The 18032-nt window shown below is 38.9% G+C and overlaps 1 protein-coding gene across 1 annotated transcript in view; it reads left to right on the top strand.

Annotated features, from left to right (window-relative positions):
- The window catches only part of RAPGEF5 (Rap guanine nucleotide exchange factor 5), a gene marked incomplete at its 5' end in the record, with an annotated part of 160739 nt that overhangs the window by 111297 nt on the left and 31410 nt on the right, over positions 1-18032 (top strand). Inside the window, 2 exons of the mRNA XM_082479342.1 lie at positions 14785-14863; positions 16968-17112. Of these exons, the coding sequence (XP_082335468.1) occupies positions 14785-14863; positions 16968-17112 (224 nt within the window). The remainder of the gene's footprint in view (positions 1-14784; positions 14864-16967; positions 17113-18032) is intronic.

Below are 18032 nucleotides of genomic sequence, written 5' to 3'. Positions count from 1 at the left end.
AGTGCTCTCCCAAATGTTTCTCTTACATTGCAAGAAAGCATTTTCCTGAGGTCTATCCCAGTGCGGTGTTGCTGTTTCGGGCAAATTTTGTTAATCTCCAGTGTGATGGCCCATCTCTCTAGGCAAAAGTTTCTACATATCTTGTGGGTTGCTTATGGAGCTTATGTAAATATTTTGAACAGTTGTGTTTTTTTGTTTTTTTTTTTTTTTTTTTTCAATGTGTGCATACAGATTCTGTTAGTGTTAATGAGAATCTGATCTTCCTACTCGGGTGAGAGTTTTGACATGTACAGGGCATTTGATTTAACATCTCGGTTTAAAGGACTGGAAATTTGTTCAGGGCATCAAGGTTAGTAAGATGCAATTTGGGAAGTTACAACTGTGTTCTTGGTTACAAGGAACGATAAATCTTTAATAACAATTTTCTAAAAGCATCTGAAAAACATGAAAATGCCATCAGCTTTGCAAGAAACTGCTGTATTGAGTTTTCTTGACAAATGGAGAGAATTCAGATCCTCCTTGAGGGGTACGGTCATGTAGGTCTGGGATGAGGGAGTTTACAGCACAGGGCAGGAGCAGTTGCCCAAAATGCTGTTATTTGTGGCATTAGCAAGAGGGCCAGCTCCTCTTCTGAACCCCTGTGACTTAGGGGAGTCCTGGGTATGGATCAGGGCAGACAGACCAGGAAAGTCTGTCATTAGACAATATACAAGCTCAGTTGAGGTCAATGTTTGTCAGGATTTGTGTTCCCTACTGCAAAGAATGGCAGTTCTATATGGTCAAACTCCAAACTGAACAAAAAAAAAAAAAAGGCAACTTTTGTATTTATCTTAAAATAAATAGGTGTTGTTAATATTTTGGATACTTTTATTTCAAATGAGAAGTGAATGCACCACTTCCCCTGCTAAGCTGTGAATCTAGAGATTCACAACGTTTGACTTGACTATTCATGATTTATTTACTTTTTAAAATTCAGGCATAGGCATGTGTGTGATGATTTATTCCTCCTTGTAATTGGATACAGTGATTAAATGAGCTCGCATATTATACTTCATTGTCCTTCTGGGATGTGGGCAGCCATGTCTTTAAAACAGCAGCTCCTAATGGAATTGATTCTAGTTCCTGTATATTTACTGTAATCGGTGATGTGTTTCTAAAAACTGATTTGGAAAATTGCTTTTAAATATATGTTCTTATATAGGAAGTATTTAAATAGCTGAAGAGTTGTGTGTAATCCTCAGAGTCTTCCTTTAAGAGGAAGCCTTGCTACCTTCTCTGACAGGCCCTCTTTAGTAAAAATAATTACATGCTCACTATTTTGTAACCTGAAAGAAGCTATAGGTAGTGTTATGCCAAGCAGAAGTGTCTACCGGGCTGCAGCCATGGACAAGTGATTGCAGTCTGGTTAAAGAGACTGTCATCACGTAATTGATGATTTTCTGTAGGCCAGGCAGGGATTATATAGAAAGGATACTGCTTCTTAGTAAGAAAAAAAAAAAAAAAAAGGGGGTTTTATAATTGGCCTTAATGACTAACTGAATAAGCAAAGCAGTTTAATGAAAAAACAAACCTTATTTGCAGAAACAAATGCAGAAAGATAATAAGTTATCATCTTACATATATATAGGCATTCAGAAGCCACAGTGTCTGCGATTGGTGCTAGGCAAACACAAAGCAAGAGACAGTGTTCTGCCCTGGGAATTTATAGGGTCCACTACGAGAAGACCCAGCAACCTGGTGCAGCAGAGGGATGGGAACAGCAGCAATAGGAAGCCTTGTTAGAGAAGCTGGTTATGGACACAGTTTGCAGAATTTTAAATAAGGAGGCTATCTCAGAGATGCTAGTAGTCCCAGTGTTTAAGATTGTATCTTTTAATCAAAAATCCGCAGTCCTCATAACAGCAGCTTGAGGCGCTATCACTTCATCTCTGCTAGCTGAGACATTTTATGTCTACAAACATAGCTGTGCTTACATGGCAGCCTTTACTTCAGTGGAACAATAATGTTTGGCTCTCTCTTTCTTCTATAGATGCACTTACTCTCATCACTTATAGGAACGTAGTATCTTTGAAAATTTGATGCCCTGTCTCAAATTTGGTTGAGATTTGTCAACAGATTCAGAAGTTATGTGGGTAAGGGAGAGCAAGACTGACAGACAGTTGGACAGACAGTTCAGCTGCAAAAGCCTTTTTCCTTTAGAGAACAAAAAAGAAAAAGAAATGCTGAAGGAAAGTAGAAAGTATGCTGTTGCTAGCCTGTTTAATTTGAAGAACATTGGGAAATATGATAGGGAAAGGTGATTTCCAGTGGGATCACCATCTGAATCTCTCATTTGGTGGCTTTGGCCTCACTGACAGGAGGTCAAATGCACTGGTATTGTCTGCACGGGACCATGGAGCGATGAGCAGAATGGGAGTGAAGACACTGGGTTTGTACTCTCTACTCTCTGCTGAGCCCGTGTCTGCTTCCCTTTCTCTGTAACTGGAAAAAATAAAGCACGTTTTATAAAAACCATGCTGGCACTGATGGCTAAAAAGAGCTATAGAAATGAAAGATGGCAGCAAGTGCTAGTCATGGCCAGATGTTATTATGTGTAGTGGTGAAACATAGTCATGGAGCAGATGAGCCGTGAGGCCCAATTTAAAACAGTATCCTGTCTGTTACTGCAGTTCACGTTTTTTACCTAAACACTGCATTGGGTTCACATATGCTTGTGCAGAAAGGTATGGTTTATATTTTGGCCAACGAGATTCCTCTGTGCCCCGTGGAAGTCCAAGGAACAACTGACACTGTTGATGAAGGGGTGAAAAACTGAACAATTTCTAAAAGATACAGAACGCATCTCTTCCTTTAGATGCTTTCCAGGTTGTGCATGATACAGTATCTCGTAAGGCTTGGAAAAGAAAGATACAAAAGAAGCAAGCTGGGCTATACCAGTCCAAAGTTATATCTATCTGAGAGTTGTGTTCTGGGTGTATTTTATGTGACTAAATGAATAAATAGCACTAAAAATCTGAAATAATGGCAGAAGTGAATATACACCATTAGAAAATTACCCCACTGGACTTTCATCCAGTTACTTGCTTAATATCCCTGACTTATTTAACTGAAAATAAAACCTCTGAGTAATTAGGGTACAGCTGAATCACGGATCTAACGCTGAGCTCTCTGATGTGTGAAAATAGTTTGAGAATTATCAAAATAAAGGTGTTCTTTCTCAAAAGTGTGATGTTGAACTACTGTGTATTGCAAGGAGCCAGAGGTCCTGGCACAAGAATGCAGTTCTGCTGCCGTAGGGAATTATGCCTGTGCAGGTATGTCAACACTCACAAGCAGCTGAACTCCAAGTAATGTCTGTTCCTCGTGTCTTACCCCTGTGTGATCTTTAAACCGTGCAAGCAAGAACCTTTGTTATTTCTTTCATTCTGCTGTCAGTACAGAGTTGTACTGACAAACCTGATAGTTTGAAGTTGTTAGATGTTCTTAATGCATACACAGACTATGTACAAGGCATTTTTTTTGTATTGCTGTCTTCCGTTAAGTTGTAACAATAAGGAGAAAAGCTGTCTTTAATTACGCGTTAACCTGTCACTGGAAAGATTTGTGTGTCTCAGTGTAGCAAGTACAGTTTCATATTCATAATTTAAGGACATATATCATGTAAATAAGCCTGCAATTAATGTAACATTGTGTTTTAACACCACCATCATGAAACTCATCAGGTTTTTTTTGGAACCCAATCACCACATGGGGAAGCAAAATGCAGCTGCCTTATGAGTGCTCTGATGCTCGTTGTTGTGGTGTTATGCTGTGAAGCTGTGCTTCACTGCCCTGGGGAGCGGGGAGGAAGGCAGGGGTGAGAAATCCAAGATGAAAGTATGTCCCTGTTTGGTTTTAGGGGTTTTTATGGGTGCCACGTGTCCTTCCCTCTGTCTGCCTGCCGGTACAAGGCAGTCTCTGCTGTGCTTTGTAGGTGTTTAGATATTGCATAAGTTATTTCAGAGGCATCGGAGCAGTCTGTGCACATTAGCTTAAACTGTTGTATAGCCTGGAGCAAAACGCTGGAAGTGGCATCCTTCGGCACTGCAGTGAGATTGCAGTATGCTAATGCCTGTCTCCTGCGGGGTTTGCATGATTCCCTCCTCCTCCTTGCCCCCTGCCAAGCAGAGCCTCATCGCAGCCATGCAGCACCTTTGCTGGGCTGTTTGGCTTCCAGAAGATGTTGGCAAGGGAGTCCCCGCTTTTGAGGTTACGTGGCAGTGGGCCACAGCCGCAAGACTCTAACCTAGTCTGTGCGACCCAATACACCAAAACTGTCCCCCCACCTTGACCCAGTGCACTGCTGTTTCACATGCTGGAAGAAGTCAGTGGCCTGTATGTTAGTCTAGTGCACGTTATTGCCATCTTTTGCATAGATTTGGACCAAATCCAACGGTTCTTGCTCAGATGAAAATGCCATCATTCCCTTCGTAGGCAGTTCTGCCAAATCGACAGAAGCCAGGAGCGTTTTGCCAGTGGAGGCTTTGTCCTGCTAGGCTTCCCTGAAGAGATGCTGTGATGTTTACTGCACATGCTCCAGTGCCACATGTTGGGGAGCTTGCGCTGCTTAGCATATTTATGGTAATTTGGCTCCCAGGGGCAAACAAGATTCTTCTTATATCTCCTTCCCTGGGCCGAAGCACAAAGAAATTTCCCCTTGCTGCTTTGTAGGGGGAAAATAATAGATCAAAGCTTCTTGCTAAACACTTTTAAAAATACACAGTGCGGATCTGTACATTTCTGTTCCCTTAAGGGACCAATCCCTCTGATTGGTATGGAAAGCAGTTAGCAGCAGGTGATGGGGATAACACTGCACGCTGGAGCCAAGGCGTTGTACCTGACCTGCAGAGCTTTAGATGTGGCATTGCCACGTGTAGTTTGACCTGTCCTTTATCCATATTATGTGTCAGTATGGAATGTATTCTGGTCACTATACTGTAGTTGTTGTAATCTGCTGGACTGGATATTGTCCAAATACAGTGGATTTTGGAGCCTGACATTAGGTACTGAAGTTAAAACTTTTGGGGCTAATAGTCTTAACTTTTGGGGCTAATGGTTAAAACTTTTGGGGCTAATAGTCTTAACTTATTATATATTTGAAAATACTGCCAATTAAGATGTTTTTATATAAATATGTTATTTTTGGGTTGCAAACAGAAAATTTGGGTTCATTTTCTCAGAAATGTCACTGAAAAGTATCAAAGTATCTTTCAAAGTATCAAGTTGAAGACCCAAAAATGAAGAACTCACGATCTTCTTTTGAAGATGTGATTAAATTTTTATATTTATATATAGTATTAGATCTAAAGGTTACTGTTTCCTAGGAGTAGATTTTCCAATTCAGCAATGAGAAAGATGTGCTGAACTTGGTTCTTCTTCAATGCTATATGAGTGTTGGACAGCAAAGATGAAAAGAATGAAGATTAAGTACATCTTCCTTTATATTAACTTTCTGAAAGTCGCATGTCTGGTCTAATTTTAGAGTTCCCTTTACACTCAAATGTGTCCTGAGCTGGTGGACATGGGAAAAGGCTTAAGCAGCCGCAAGCACTGATAGGAGCAGGCTGGCAGTGGCAGAGGGGACAGGCGATGCAGCCCCGTCGTGTGCACTGCTGTCTGTTGCTGGAGGACAGCTGTGTTCGAGGGCTTCATGCCCATCTGTGCCCATCATCTCCTCTGCCCCATAAGGCAGCTGGACCCCAGACAGCAGGATGAAAGGGAACCATTAAATCTTTTATCTTCCGTCCTTCTGCTCCAGGCAATCCCGGCCTGGCTGGCTTGTGGAAAGGGAGGATGGATTTTTCTCTTCAAGTACGTATGGAGATGCCTGATGCGAACAAGGAGTGGCTGCCTTTTGCAGCGAGGCTTGTGTGAGGACTTCACATGTCTCTGAAAATACCTCGGTTTACTGTCAAGTGAAGTTTCACTCCGTGGAAAGCTTGAGTGTTTTATTTGCAGTAGTCAAGGGTTTTTTTTAAACAGAAAGAAGCAATGTCTTAGGGTGACTGCTGTGGGCAATATTTCTAATACTTCAAAATGTATAAGGCGTAGTGAATTTGTCCAATAATTTCAAATAATTCCAACCATTATAGCTGCACATTAATCACCAGGGGTCCCTCCTACCTGGGGGGGGAAAAAGAGCTTCAGATTTCTATGTGGAAAAATTAGTGCCTCATTAAAGCTAGACAAGTTTGACATTTGCTCTCTGCCTGTGGTTTCAGGGCTTTTTGTCCCTCAAACAAAATACAAAACTGCTCCAATACGTGTGATAGCAGCAACTGGAATGCAACTTTAGGAGGATCTTTGACCTTACCAGACAGAATGTGTTTGATTCATTCTGCAGATGGTAAAATACTGCCAGAAATCTCTGGGAGATGACCTTAGAAATTATTCTTTGTTCTGATTTTTGTGCTCTAATAAAATTCTGGTTGTACCGGTTAAATACCTTGCCCTTATGTATTTTCTTTTTCTAACCCAATGCCAGAAATAAATGGCTTGCTCTTTATTCCTTTGTGCATTGATTTCTCGGTGCTTCAGTGGTTAGATGACATAACTGCTATAATTGTTTTAACACATTAGCAGCAAATTATATATCGATGTTCTTTTTTCCATTGACCTTTCTTTCTCAACGTAATTTTCATTTTTTGCTTCATGCTGTGTCCATGGTGGCATAGCATTTTTAGACGATTTGATTTTGGATTAAGGGCTTATCCTGCAAGGTCCTTAGCGCCATGGCCATCTGCTGAATGCAAGGGAGATCCGAGAACACTCAGCAGCTTCTCAGACGAGAGCAGTATCTTGCTAGCTCAGATAGTAATGACAGCAGTTTGCATTTACTGTTTGTACTTGGAGACATCCTGACATTTTTAGTAAATTGCTGTGGAATTACAGATTACTGAGAAACTCCCATCTTTCAAAAGAGTTGCCCTCAAATCATTTCTCCGTTTCTGCAGAACAAGCAATTTTCTGATTACAGGTACAACTGGCTGGACATGCATTTGCATTGCTGAAAGGTTTCAGAGCATCGCATAGTATCATGTGACCCAAAACATGCAAAAATTGTATGCGTAGCAATGTCTGCCTTGTGGTGTGATTAGAATTTTTCTCATTTTACAGCAAGGAGCAAGAGGGGTGACAAGAATTTATCAAGCTTAAGAGCTTTCAGCACTGAGAGGCTGAAAATCTTGAAAATGCTGTGCTGGAGCCCTCATTTGGTTTAATTTGAACTCAGTGAGTGAATATTTAAAATAGCAAAAAATGTCTGTTCCCTATAGAATAGTAAGTAATCAGCATCCATTTTACTTGGGCGCAGGGAGCTCATCTGTCTGTTTGCCCAGCTGTAACCCCGTCTCGTAGGGCTGCTTTTCTTGATGATTGTGAGAAATGCAAGTTTTAACTATTTCCGAGCAGTTGTGGTATTGCTAACCCCATCAGTAATATTTTCTTGAAAAAAAAAATAATTTTCAGTATGTGCTTTGGAGTCATAAGGTGCATTAGCGTTACTGAGGCCAGCTTTTCAGTCATACATAGGAAGATAAAAACCCCAAACGATTCAGTTGGTTTTGTTTGTTTTTTTTTTTTTTTTCCCCCAAATATACTCTGGAGGATGAGCCTCACTGAGTATTAGAGAAGTGGCTGGTCCTGCAAGGTAGAGATGATGCAGTGAATGTAAATGAGAGCAAATTATGAAGTTGTTGGTGATTTTTAAGTTTGGAATTCTGGCTAATACTGATAAGCATATTAACATCAGGGGATGTGAGGACCTGATCGTATGGTCATCCCGTTGTCTTTGTATTATCACAAATGGGAAATGGCATAGCTAAAGAGTTTTAGGATTTATTGTATGTTTTCTAAAATGCATTTATTTCTCTCTCCATCTTTGTCTTTCTCAAAAAATCCCCCTGAAACTTCGAAGAGGTCTCATTACCACACAAAACTCGGTTTGCATTGATGTTTGAAAAATGTGTGTGTAACCCCCATTCACGTTTCATGCTGCTGGACTTCCTACATCCCGCCCACCAATACGTTATAGTCCAGTTCTAACGTGCTTCACAATGAAGAAGATCTTATGATCTCCTTCTGTTTGGTATGTTTCTGAAAGATAAATTGAGCAGTAAGGACACTGAGCAATTTCCTCAGCTTGGAAAGCAGAGATTCGGAGAGTATTTTTCATTCAGTATTTGAGTTTTCATCCTTGTGTTCAGTTTAATTCTCTCATAGTGAAAGCCACAACTGCTTTGTAGCATGAATAAGGGCTGCCAAACCGACGCTACAAAATTGCCGTAAGAGTAGTTTTAACCTACAAGTTAACCGTGAATTCTAGTGGCTTGCTCATTCAGGCAATTTTTAAAATTTTTTTTTTCCAGTCTCCCTACAGGTTTAGCCTCCTCCAACAAATCCTTGGAGAAAGCTGAATAGCTACTTTGCATAAAGTGGCAAAAGACTTGCATTCCAGTACTTTATCTATATTTTCTTCTAATCCGATTTAGTGTGGAATACAAGTCTGAAAACCCCTTAAATCTTTCTGTAATTCTTGCACAGCCATTCACAATGGATTTGTACAGTGCAAAGTGGAAGACGACGTTTGGGTTCAGAATGGTGATACGTTTTCAAAAAAAAACCCACCCCAAATGAGTTATTTTTCTTTGCAGTTTAACAGATTTCACTATTAGTACCCTTCCCCAGCTAACAGTGTGTGACATAGACAGTCTGCATATAAAGAAATATCAAGTCTATATGCACAGTCTATATGTTTATATTCCTCTGTATAGAGGAAGTTACCTTTTATGAACCATGTAATTGTAAGAAAAAGGATTTAAGCATTGCATATTTAAAATCCTGTTGGCCTTCTTGTTTTGCGTAGCTTTATTTTCTCTTAATATTTAAATAAATATGTAATGGAAAGGAAAGAACATGGAAGCAGAAATGCTATAGAGAGCGTAGGATGGGTGTATAGAGTAGAAATTCTGTAGAGTGTGTAGAAAAAGATGTGAAAAGTTGCTCTGTAAAGTCTGTTATGAAAAAGAGAATGGTTCTTGTCACCTTGGCAATCACAGTTTGTCACTGAAAGTGGGAGGACTTGTTTGGGTTATTTTTCACTAATTTTTGTTGTTGTTAGCTATTGAGAAGCAGCAAAACAAAAACTATTCAGGATGCAACAGGGTGATCAGAAAACCAGGACGAACTGGAATTTGTCTTCAGGTTATCTCTTCTCGTGGGTAAAAGGGATTAATGACTCAGTGCTGGCATTAGGAATAATTATATCTGGCTCAGCTGGACACGGTCTCTAATATTAGTATAGAGCAATAGGTATATTCTGAATACAGTTTGAACTATTGAACATGTTCGTAATGTAAATCTTTTATACAGTATTGTTGTAGCTGTGATGGTCTAAAGTCACTGGTTGCTGTGCATGCATACTAGTAAATAATATGTGGACATACAAATTGCTAGGTGATAGCTAAACTGAAATATTTGCTTTCTAAAAACGGCCCTCAAATAATTTAATAAGAAGAATTTAACTTTTCCTCCATTTGACAAAGGCATTTCGTTTAGTTTAGGTCTCTTTTAATGTCTATGTAACAAGTTACTAATGTGAGACTGCTCCACTGGTGCCTTGTACCGCTGTGGTAGTTTAAGAGAATGCTCAAGTTTGAGAAGAGCTTACAGGTGTTAGACATGGCAACACCATGAAGTGTACTGCCTGTTCCTGATTTGTTAAATGTGCGTCATGGACAATTTCTGGCTATGGATCTATATTTATTTCTGTCCTCAGGCTTAGTAATTGATACCCTGCTTAGAGAAGAGGGTGGAGAAGGGAGAGAAGAAACCATTGAAAAATCAAATTTGGTGTGTAAACCCGTGTGAAAAACCCATTCTATCCTCCTGGCATTTAAAAACATGCCCTCGCATTGAGTTAATGTTTGAAGAGTTGCCCTCTTGGAGAGAAAGGGTCTGAGCTGGTTGGAGAGGTAAATGGGCACGTGGAAAGCAACAGGGAACTCTGCTTTTTAAGTACAGGCGAACATACGATGTGTTGTTTATTCAACTATATGACCATTTATTGTCTCTGGGACTCAAGATCCCCCTTCCCCGCCAAATACACCATTGTTGCAGTTGGCTGTCATCACCTTATATGTGCAACACAGTTGCAACTTCTCTTGTGGATGTATATGCTGGGTCCTTTAGTTGGACATAGCTGAAAATTAGCTGAAAGCAAATGTTCCCTGGGTAATTCAGGTGTGTCCGAACATTCCATGTCTATATACTGCTCTTGTCATCCCTCAGCCGCCCTGAGGGTATCTTGCAGAAGGACTTGTATATCACAGAAAGATGGGAAGAGCAGTACTAACTGCTCCCAGTGAAGTTGGTGTCTACGCTGCCTTATTTCACCTGGGGAAAGCTGGGGGGGACGGGGGACGGCACAGACAGCCCATGAGAAGCTATCTCAGGAGAAGCTGGTGCGAATTGATTATTTAATAACAAACAAGCACAGTGCCTGCTTTTTTTATTATTTTTATGCCTACAATACTCGCACACATTCAGTGTGGTGAGATTGCTGCCTCAGGCTGCCCCCAAAGAGCTGCAAGAACAGGAGCCCATTGAACTTGCGCTGGTTCTGTTGCATGTCTTAATGAAGCTTTAAAATGCTTGAAATTGTCTTTGAAATGAAATATTCCATAGCTGCAAGCTAACCGCATACTTTGTAATAATTGCTTGGCCAAATAAAGGAAAATTGTGAGGAACAAAGAAAAATTAGATTGATGGCTAGAAGAAAATGATTAAATAAAAAATTCATGAAGAGGAGAAATTTAAAAAAAAAAAAATAGCATAGCATCACAGGCTTTTGCACAAAGACTTCCCTTCCAATGGGACTTTTTCTTTTCCAACTATTACTGTGCCTTTTGTTCTCCCTGTTTGCTACAAATACTAGAGAAACTTTCTGTGGGAATAATGGGGAAGATGGTCACAAATTTATGCAGAAAGTGGGGCGCAGAGTAAAATTTGAAAGCAGAGGTATGCATTTCAGCACCGTTCTGAGTGGGTGCATGGTGCACTGTAAATAATTGATGAATTGACTGGAATTTCTTTTTTTTTTTTTTTTCTTAACTCTTAAATCAACTGTGACTAAACAGAAAAATGCCAGAAAGACTCCTGTTCATAATTATCAGCCCACATTGTACATTTAGAGCCCTTCCTCATTCAAATTTACTGCTCTTAGTGGCCATTAGTAACACAAAATGAAAAATTTGCTCTGAATAAATTCTCTCATGCTTGGCCTTTCTCTCTGTTTTCAGGTTAAGACCGGCAGATCCTTATTTGTGGACATGTACTAATGTCCAAAAGTATCTGCGCAGTACGCAATTGTTTGTTTTGAACAAATTATTTTTGAAGAGTCAGTACACCCTCAGGTTTTGTGTCCTTGCTATGGCATGAAAAACCATTCTGGAATGATTTTAAATTACAGTGCATTTAGGAAGAAAATACAGAAGATAGTTACAGTGAACAGTAGGACTTCAGGGAAATACCTACAGGCTAGTGCAGGCATTTTAAAATATGAATATTATTGTAGAGTCTTTAGGTGACGTCTGGTAATAGATATTTAATCTGGCAAAAGCACTTTCATTGCTTACTTGTTAAACTAATTTAACAGATGAGTGACGCTATTAATGGACCACACGTAGAATCCAGACTTCTTTTGTTCAAAACATTCCTTTAGGGTTTAAATTTCTAAACAAGTTCAGAGGTGATTTGAAGAGATCTAGCCTATATACAAGCTACTGGAATCACAGTTTGTGAACTATTCTTCTTCTTCTTAGCATTTTCTCTGCATTTAGAAGAAAAAAGAAATAACTATGCATACATATGCGTGACTAAATTGGCTGAATGATATACCTTGTTTTGATAAGGTTGTTAGAAGCCAAAGACTGAATACATAGATGTGGGGCTGAGCATGCAGAGAGAGTGAGATGAACAGAGAGCTTAAAACCAGTTGTAAGCTGTATGAACAAACATACAATTTTAATCTTCACTAATTTTTTCAATATAATTGCATTAGGATTATCTGTAGCATAGTTCTTGCAAAAAGTTTCAACAAAAAAGCTCAAATCATAGCAAACCAACCTTTCTTCCCACTCCCAACACTTTGGGGTGCTGGAAGAATTGAAGGTAGACCTCTGGAAAACAGATGATCAGGTATTAAAAATAAACTTCTAAATTGGTATTTTAACAGCAGTTAGTATGGTAAAGTCATGCTATTTTGAACAATTGCAGAAGTTCATTGATAAGCATTCCTGTTTTGCTTCACAGCTAGTACACATGGCTGTGTATTCCTGAAACTCAGATATCACCTATACAGAGTAGAAAGTTGTGGAAATAATCTGTTGTCAGTGTATCTTTGACTTCATGAAGATCGCTGCACAGTCACGTACATAGTTTGGTCGGGAACTAAAACGTGGTTGTTGATTTCAAGAACAACAGTTTCCCAATAAATGTTTGTGAAACCTCCAACTTTAATAGCTGCATTGTATCATCCAAAAGATGTGCAACAGAATGAATAGATGACCTTTCAGATAGAGAACAAGCTGTTCACAATGTCTTTTCATTTACTGAGACAAAATATTCTTTTTATACAGAGATAATACTTTCCACCGTTTTTAACAATGTTGGTGAAATATAAAGAATGTAATTGTTTTGTTTATGAATGCAAGGGGTTTTAGCTCTGCGTCTTCAGATCAGGACTCTTTCTAGACCTGCTGTGTTAAATGCATTGATCTAGCTAGATTTATTTATTTTTTTTTCCAAAGACAATGGTGGTATTTTGAATCTCATGCTCACAGGGTGGGATGTCATTAGCTATCCTTCCATGTGATAGCCACATGATATCTGGCTCTGAATGATATATGGATGAAATCTTGATGCCACCCTGCATCACAGCTATGGGGTCAATAATTTACTGACAAGGAAGTCCAAGGCAGCTATAACTGAAATTGGTCTAAATTATTGTGAGATTGCAGCCTTGGCGTGAAAAGCTGCTGGGATGCTCTCGGTTGGGCACTTGTTCACGAGCACTAGCTTGGACAGGAACAGGTCACAAACAAATAGTGACAAAATCAGGATAAGGAAATCGGGGCTCAGCCTTACCTTTCTCATGTGAGCTATGGTTCAGCCCTTAGTCTTTGCAGTTGTAAATCTGCCACTTAAATCACAACTGGATGATTGTTACTAACTAGTAACAGCCAGTTATACTATACTTGCTCTGCAGTATAACCAGAATGACTTCTGTTATTTTTCAGCCTCTGTCCATGTTCCTATTCTTATCTGATAAAGCAGGTGGTGCAAACCTGTTTTCTTGTTAAAGGAAACGCAGTATATTTGCTGGAATTCAAAGAAATGCCGTGAACAGGAACTCCTCAAAACTTGAGGAAAATCTGACCATCTTGGGAAGAAAAAACAAACCCAAAAAACCAAACACAAACATTTTTATTTTGGGGTTAAAAAGACCAACATAATTCTCTTTTCTGCCTGCAGATTTTGTTATTTGTGAACCAAATACAAATGCATTCCTAGATCACACATCATATATGAGTAATTTATTAAAATTGGAAGCAAATTTATTTAAGAATTATAGAATAATTTCAGATGGAAGTGATCTGTGAAGGCATCTGGTCCAACCCCTGCTCAAAGCAGGTCCAATAAGACAAGGATGCTCAGGCAAGCCCTGAATATACCTGATACTGGAGATTCTACATTCTGTCTTGGAAGCCTGTCCCAGTGGTTGACCCTCCTCATGGGAGGAAAGAAAAAAAAAAAAGTCCCTTGTATCTAGACAAATTTTCCCTTCTTGCAAACTCTGATGGTTGCGCCTTGTCATTTTGCTGCACACCTCCAGGAAAAGTCAGAGTTGGTCTTACCTCTACTCTGCCATTGGATTGTTGAAGACCCCCACAAGATTACCCCTGAGCCCTCTCATCCTAGAGCAAACCCAGTCTTTTCAGCCGTTTAAATGTTTGGAAAAATCCTAAAACTAGTGTGTCATGGAAATGAGGAATGAGAAAATTACACTGGGATCCGAACTGGCAGTGCGTTTGTCCTGACAACCTGAGGTGCTACAACTGCAGTGGGTAGAAGTGGTCTGTCAACAAGTACCTTCAGCCCATTTTTGTATCATAGAAACCAGGTGGAGGAAGGTCAGAAGAAGAAAAAAAACTTCAATAATGTAATGAAATAAACCTTAGAGAAAACTTCTCAGCGCGTACAGTGATGCCCTCAAGACTAACCAGTTAAAAATTTCAATATATTTATTTAATGGTTCTCAACTACTGTGTGTAGATGTTCATCATAATACATGGCAGTCACAGTTTTCTCTCTCCTATTACTAAGCACTTCTGAATTTCCAGAACAACTTAGCTGGTATGAAGGCTGATTTGCATGCAGCAGAGCCAACCAGCATGGTGGTGTTCATGATAAGGACTCTCTTACTGATTCACGAACTGTGGCTTATTTTGTGTATATTCGTGCTTGTTGGTTCTTTGAGAACTGAGGATGTGCTTGTTAAATAAAGCATTTGATCTCTGCAGCGGCGACCTATCGTTAACTGTTTGAAACTTAGTCTGATATGCCTTGAACCTTTTTTTGGGGGGAAGAGGGGGTCCTATTCCTTCCATGCGCACTAACAGGAGTAGATACTCTCTTCCTACTCTCAGTCATATATTGTACCTTGGGCTTTTTTGTCTTTCTCTGCAGAAACTCTCCTGGATGACTTCCTTCTCACATACACAGTCTTCATGACGACTGATGACTTGTGCCAGGCACTTCTGAGGCAATATCCTTTTATTAAGTGTTGTATTAACAGGGGTCACACACTTACGCCTAGGTTTGTATATTGTCAAGCCTTATATCAAACGTAGTAAATTGAATGCCTGGGATGATTAATTTTGCTCGTTGCATATTGATATTATTGAAATACAACCCTGTGTGATTATTTTGGTGTTGCATGTAAAAATGGTGAGCAGAGAAAAATTGTCTAATATTTATTATGGTATGCTTAGAAGGTGAGCCGCACCTAAGGTTTTGGCATCACACCTCATGAAATGCATGAATAAGTAGGAGAAACTTTAGAAGAGAACAATGAGAATGATGAGAATTCTAGAAAAAAAAGACCTACAAAGAAGGATTGAAAGAATTGGGATTGTTTTACTGAAAAGGGGGAAACTATAAATGAGACAGTCTTCAGGTACCTAAAGGAAAAGGGAAGAATCTATTCCCATATCAATGCTGAATGGGACAAGAGGGAGTGAGATTAAATTGCTGTAAAAGTTTCATGTTAGATACTAGGAAATATTTTGGTTTTTTACATTAAAAAAGAGACACCGGAGTGGAAAATGTGAGACAGTGGAATCTTTGATATTGGAGAATATTAACAAGAAGAAACTAGAAAATATATTCCAAGGATAGCATTAGGGTGGACTGGGATGGACTAGTTTAGCTGGTCTTTCAGGGTCTCTTCAGTCCAATTTTTGTAAGGCTTTATGATACTTGGAATTCGATTCAAATCTATAGTTTCCCAAATTTCAGGTTATATTGTTTTCTTAACTCAAATGGGTTGTAGAGGAAAAGATTCAAACTGGGAAACATTAAATCCAAATTTGGCTACAAGTTCCCCTAATTGGCACCTGCCTGTAAGTAGAGAGGTAGAAATATATATATATACACATTCACCTATTAAAACATTAAGAATTTGCATAGCTGAGGAGTCAATAAACAGAAAATTCCTGCTCTGAAGTTGAATGTACAAAGCTAAATCTGCCTCTGAATAAGCCTGTATCCAAAACATACGCATTTGTATATGTGCATACTTGTTTCATAGGGATGCTTGAAAGATGTATTGAAACAGATGCCTGGCTCATAGTAGCCATGCAATCTTATGTCTGCTCTTCTTGATTAAAGATACATAAACCTTTATAACTGTTACAAAATAACATTTAAAACAGGGTTAAAACCTATCCAGACCTATATGTTAATTCTTAGAATACCTGTACCTCTGTAATACATTTCAGAATATGTGAAGAGAAAAAATGAAGAGTAAGTATTAGACAGTTTCTGCTCCTTTTATCATGTGATAAAGTTTAGAAGTCTTAACTAATTCTGAGGTAAAAGAATTTTTTTCTTGTATTTCCAGTTACTTCCATAATCTGTGGAGTATTGTTTGAATGAGTTTGCTTTTCTCTTTTTTTTTCTTTTTTTTTTCTTTTTTTTTCTTTTTTTTTTTCTTTTTTTTTTCTTTTTTTTTTTTTTCTTTTTCCCTTTTTTTCCTTCTTAGCTTTTGTGGTGAAAACATCATCTTTTCACCTAATCAAAGAAAGAATAGTGACAGGACAGGAACAATGTACTAAGTGGGGATCTTTTGACATTTTGTGTTTCTGCTTTGTGAATAGAGAACAATGGTGGAAATAGATTCTTTCACCTTCCGTTTTATTTTAATAGTGTTATTTCTGCAGATAGTGTAATTTGTGCAGGGGAAAAGAAACTGACTTCATCTGCCTGGGTTTTTTGTTGTTGTTAATGATGCATTGTCCTCCTTCCCACAGACATTCATGTTGGCATCAGCATGCAGGACAAAGGTTTGTTCACAGTTCCACAGAAAAGATATGACTCAACATGCTATAATACCTTTTGAATTGATTTTACTTTTATAGACTCGCCTCCCTAATCTATAAAGGAAAAAAAATAATCCTGTTGGCACCGGGGATGAACTGACATTTCTATTACTGAGCATTTAATGCCAAAAAGTTGATGAAACTCCAAAAGCTGGAGATGGATAAAACATATAAAGCTGAGCAATGTAGTGAAAAAAATTTTTCATTAGCAAATGAGATGATTTCAAAGTCTTTTCTGTTGCTTAGTATTTGTTCCTTAACCTACTGTACCTATTGTGCCAAGAACCACCAAGGCAAAGAAGATGACTCTGATGTGTCCTGTAGGAAACGAAAAGTCTTGCATTTGGTGTCTCAGTGGACTTCTCTCTACAAAGACTGGTTACATGAAGATGAGCATTTAAAACAATTTTTAAAGGTATTGAAACACTTTCTGGTGCATTTCAGCACTGTTTAATTATCATACTGTGTCTAAAAAGCCCCAACGGCAAAATCTATAACATAAAATGATTTACATGTTTTTTCCTTGAATGCCTTAGAGACAGCTTGGACAGGAAATCCGTAATGTCGATGCATTCAATGTCAAAAACATTACTTTCAAATATGAAAATTATAGAACTCTGTGCTCTCTAGAAAATGGAAAAATTTAGGAAGGTAAGAAAACTACGAAGACGTAGAGGTTCTTTGGACACACTGGCTGTCTCTGCCAGAACAGGGTCCAGAGTCGGTATCCAGAGGATCACAGACAAAGAGAGCGTTTTGTGGTCCTTGTGAGAAATGCTGCTTTGACTGAGGAGCGAAATGCTATTCCACAGTGTTTGTCAGGTGCACACGGAGAGCTGCACAGCTTTATGTATTTTCAATAAATAAAATTATGTCCTTGCTTATTAGCAAGGATCTTCTGATCTTTCTGAATCAGTTCCAAAGGCTTCTATAATACCCTGTAAATTTGCAAATGGCCATGTTGTTGCTGACCTGAGATCCATCTGGTGGTTGATTTTTTTTATTTTTTTTTTTTTTCTTTTTCCCTGCTGGTTGAAAGATGAATGTATTTTAGCAGGATCTTCCACCTTTCCTAATATAACTCTTTGTCTGCAACAGGAGATCTTCTTAAGGGGCTTTCTGCTCTCTTCAGTCATTCGCTCAAGACAAAGGTGTGAAACATTGAACTAAATTTGAAGGGAGTCTTGAGCTTCCTTTTTTTGTTTGTATGTTTGTTTTGTTTTTGGAGTAGGACACACTGCATATGGAAGCAGAGGCCTCTGGATTTGTGCTGTCTGGTACTAGATGTGTAGTGCTGTACTGGAAAGGGGACACCGTTCCAGCCATCAGTTAGGT

Source organism: Vanellus vanellus (genome assembly GCF_965231255.1).
Source record: "Vanellus vanellus genome assembly, chromosome: 2".
NCBI classification, from domain to species: Eukaryota; Metazoa; Chordata; class Aves; order Charadriiformes; family Charadriidae; genus Vanellus; species Vanellus vanellus.
This window is presented reverse-complemented; position numbering and strand designations above follow the sequence as displayed.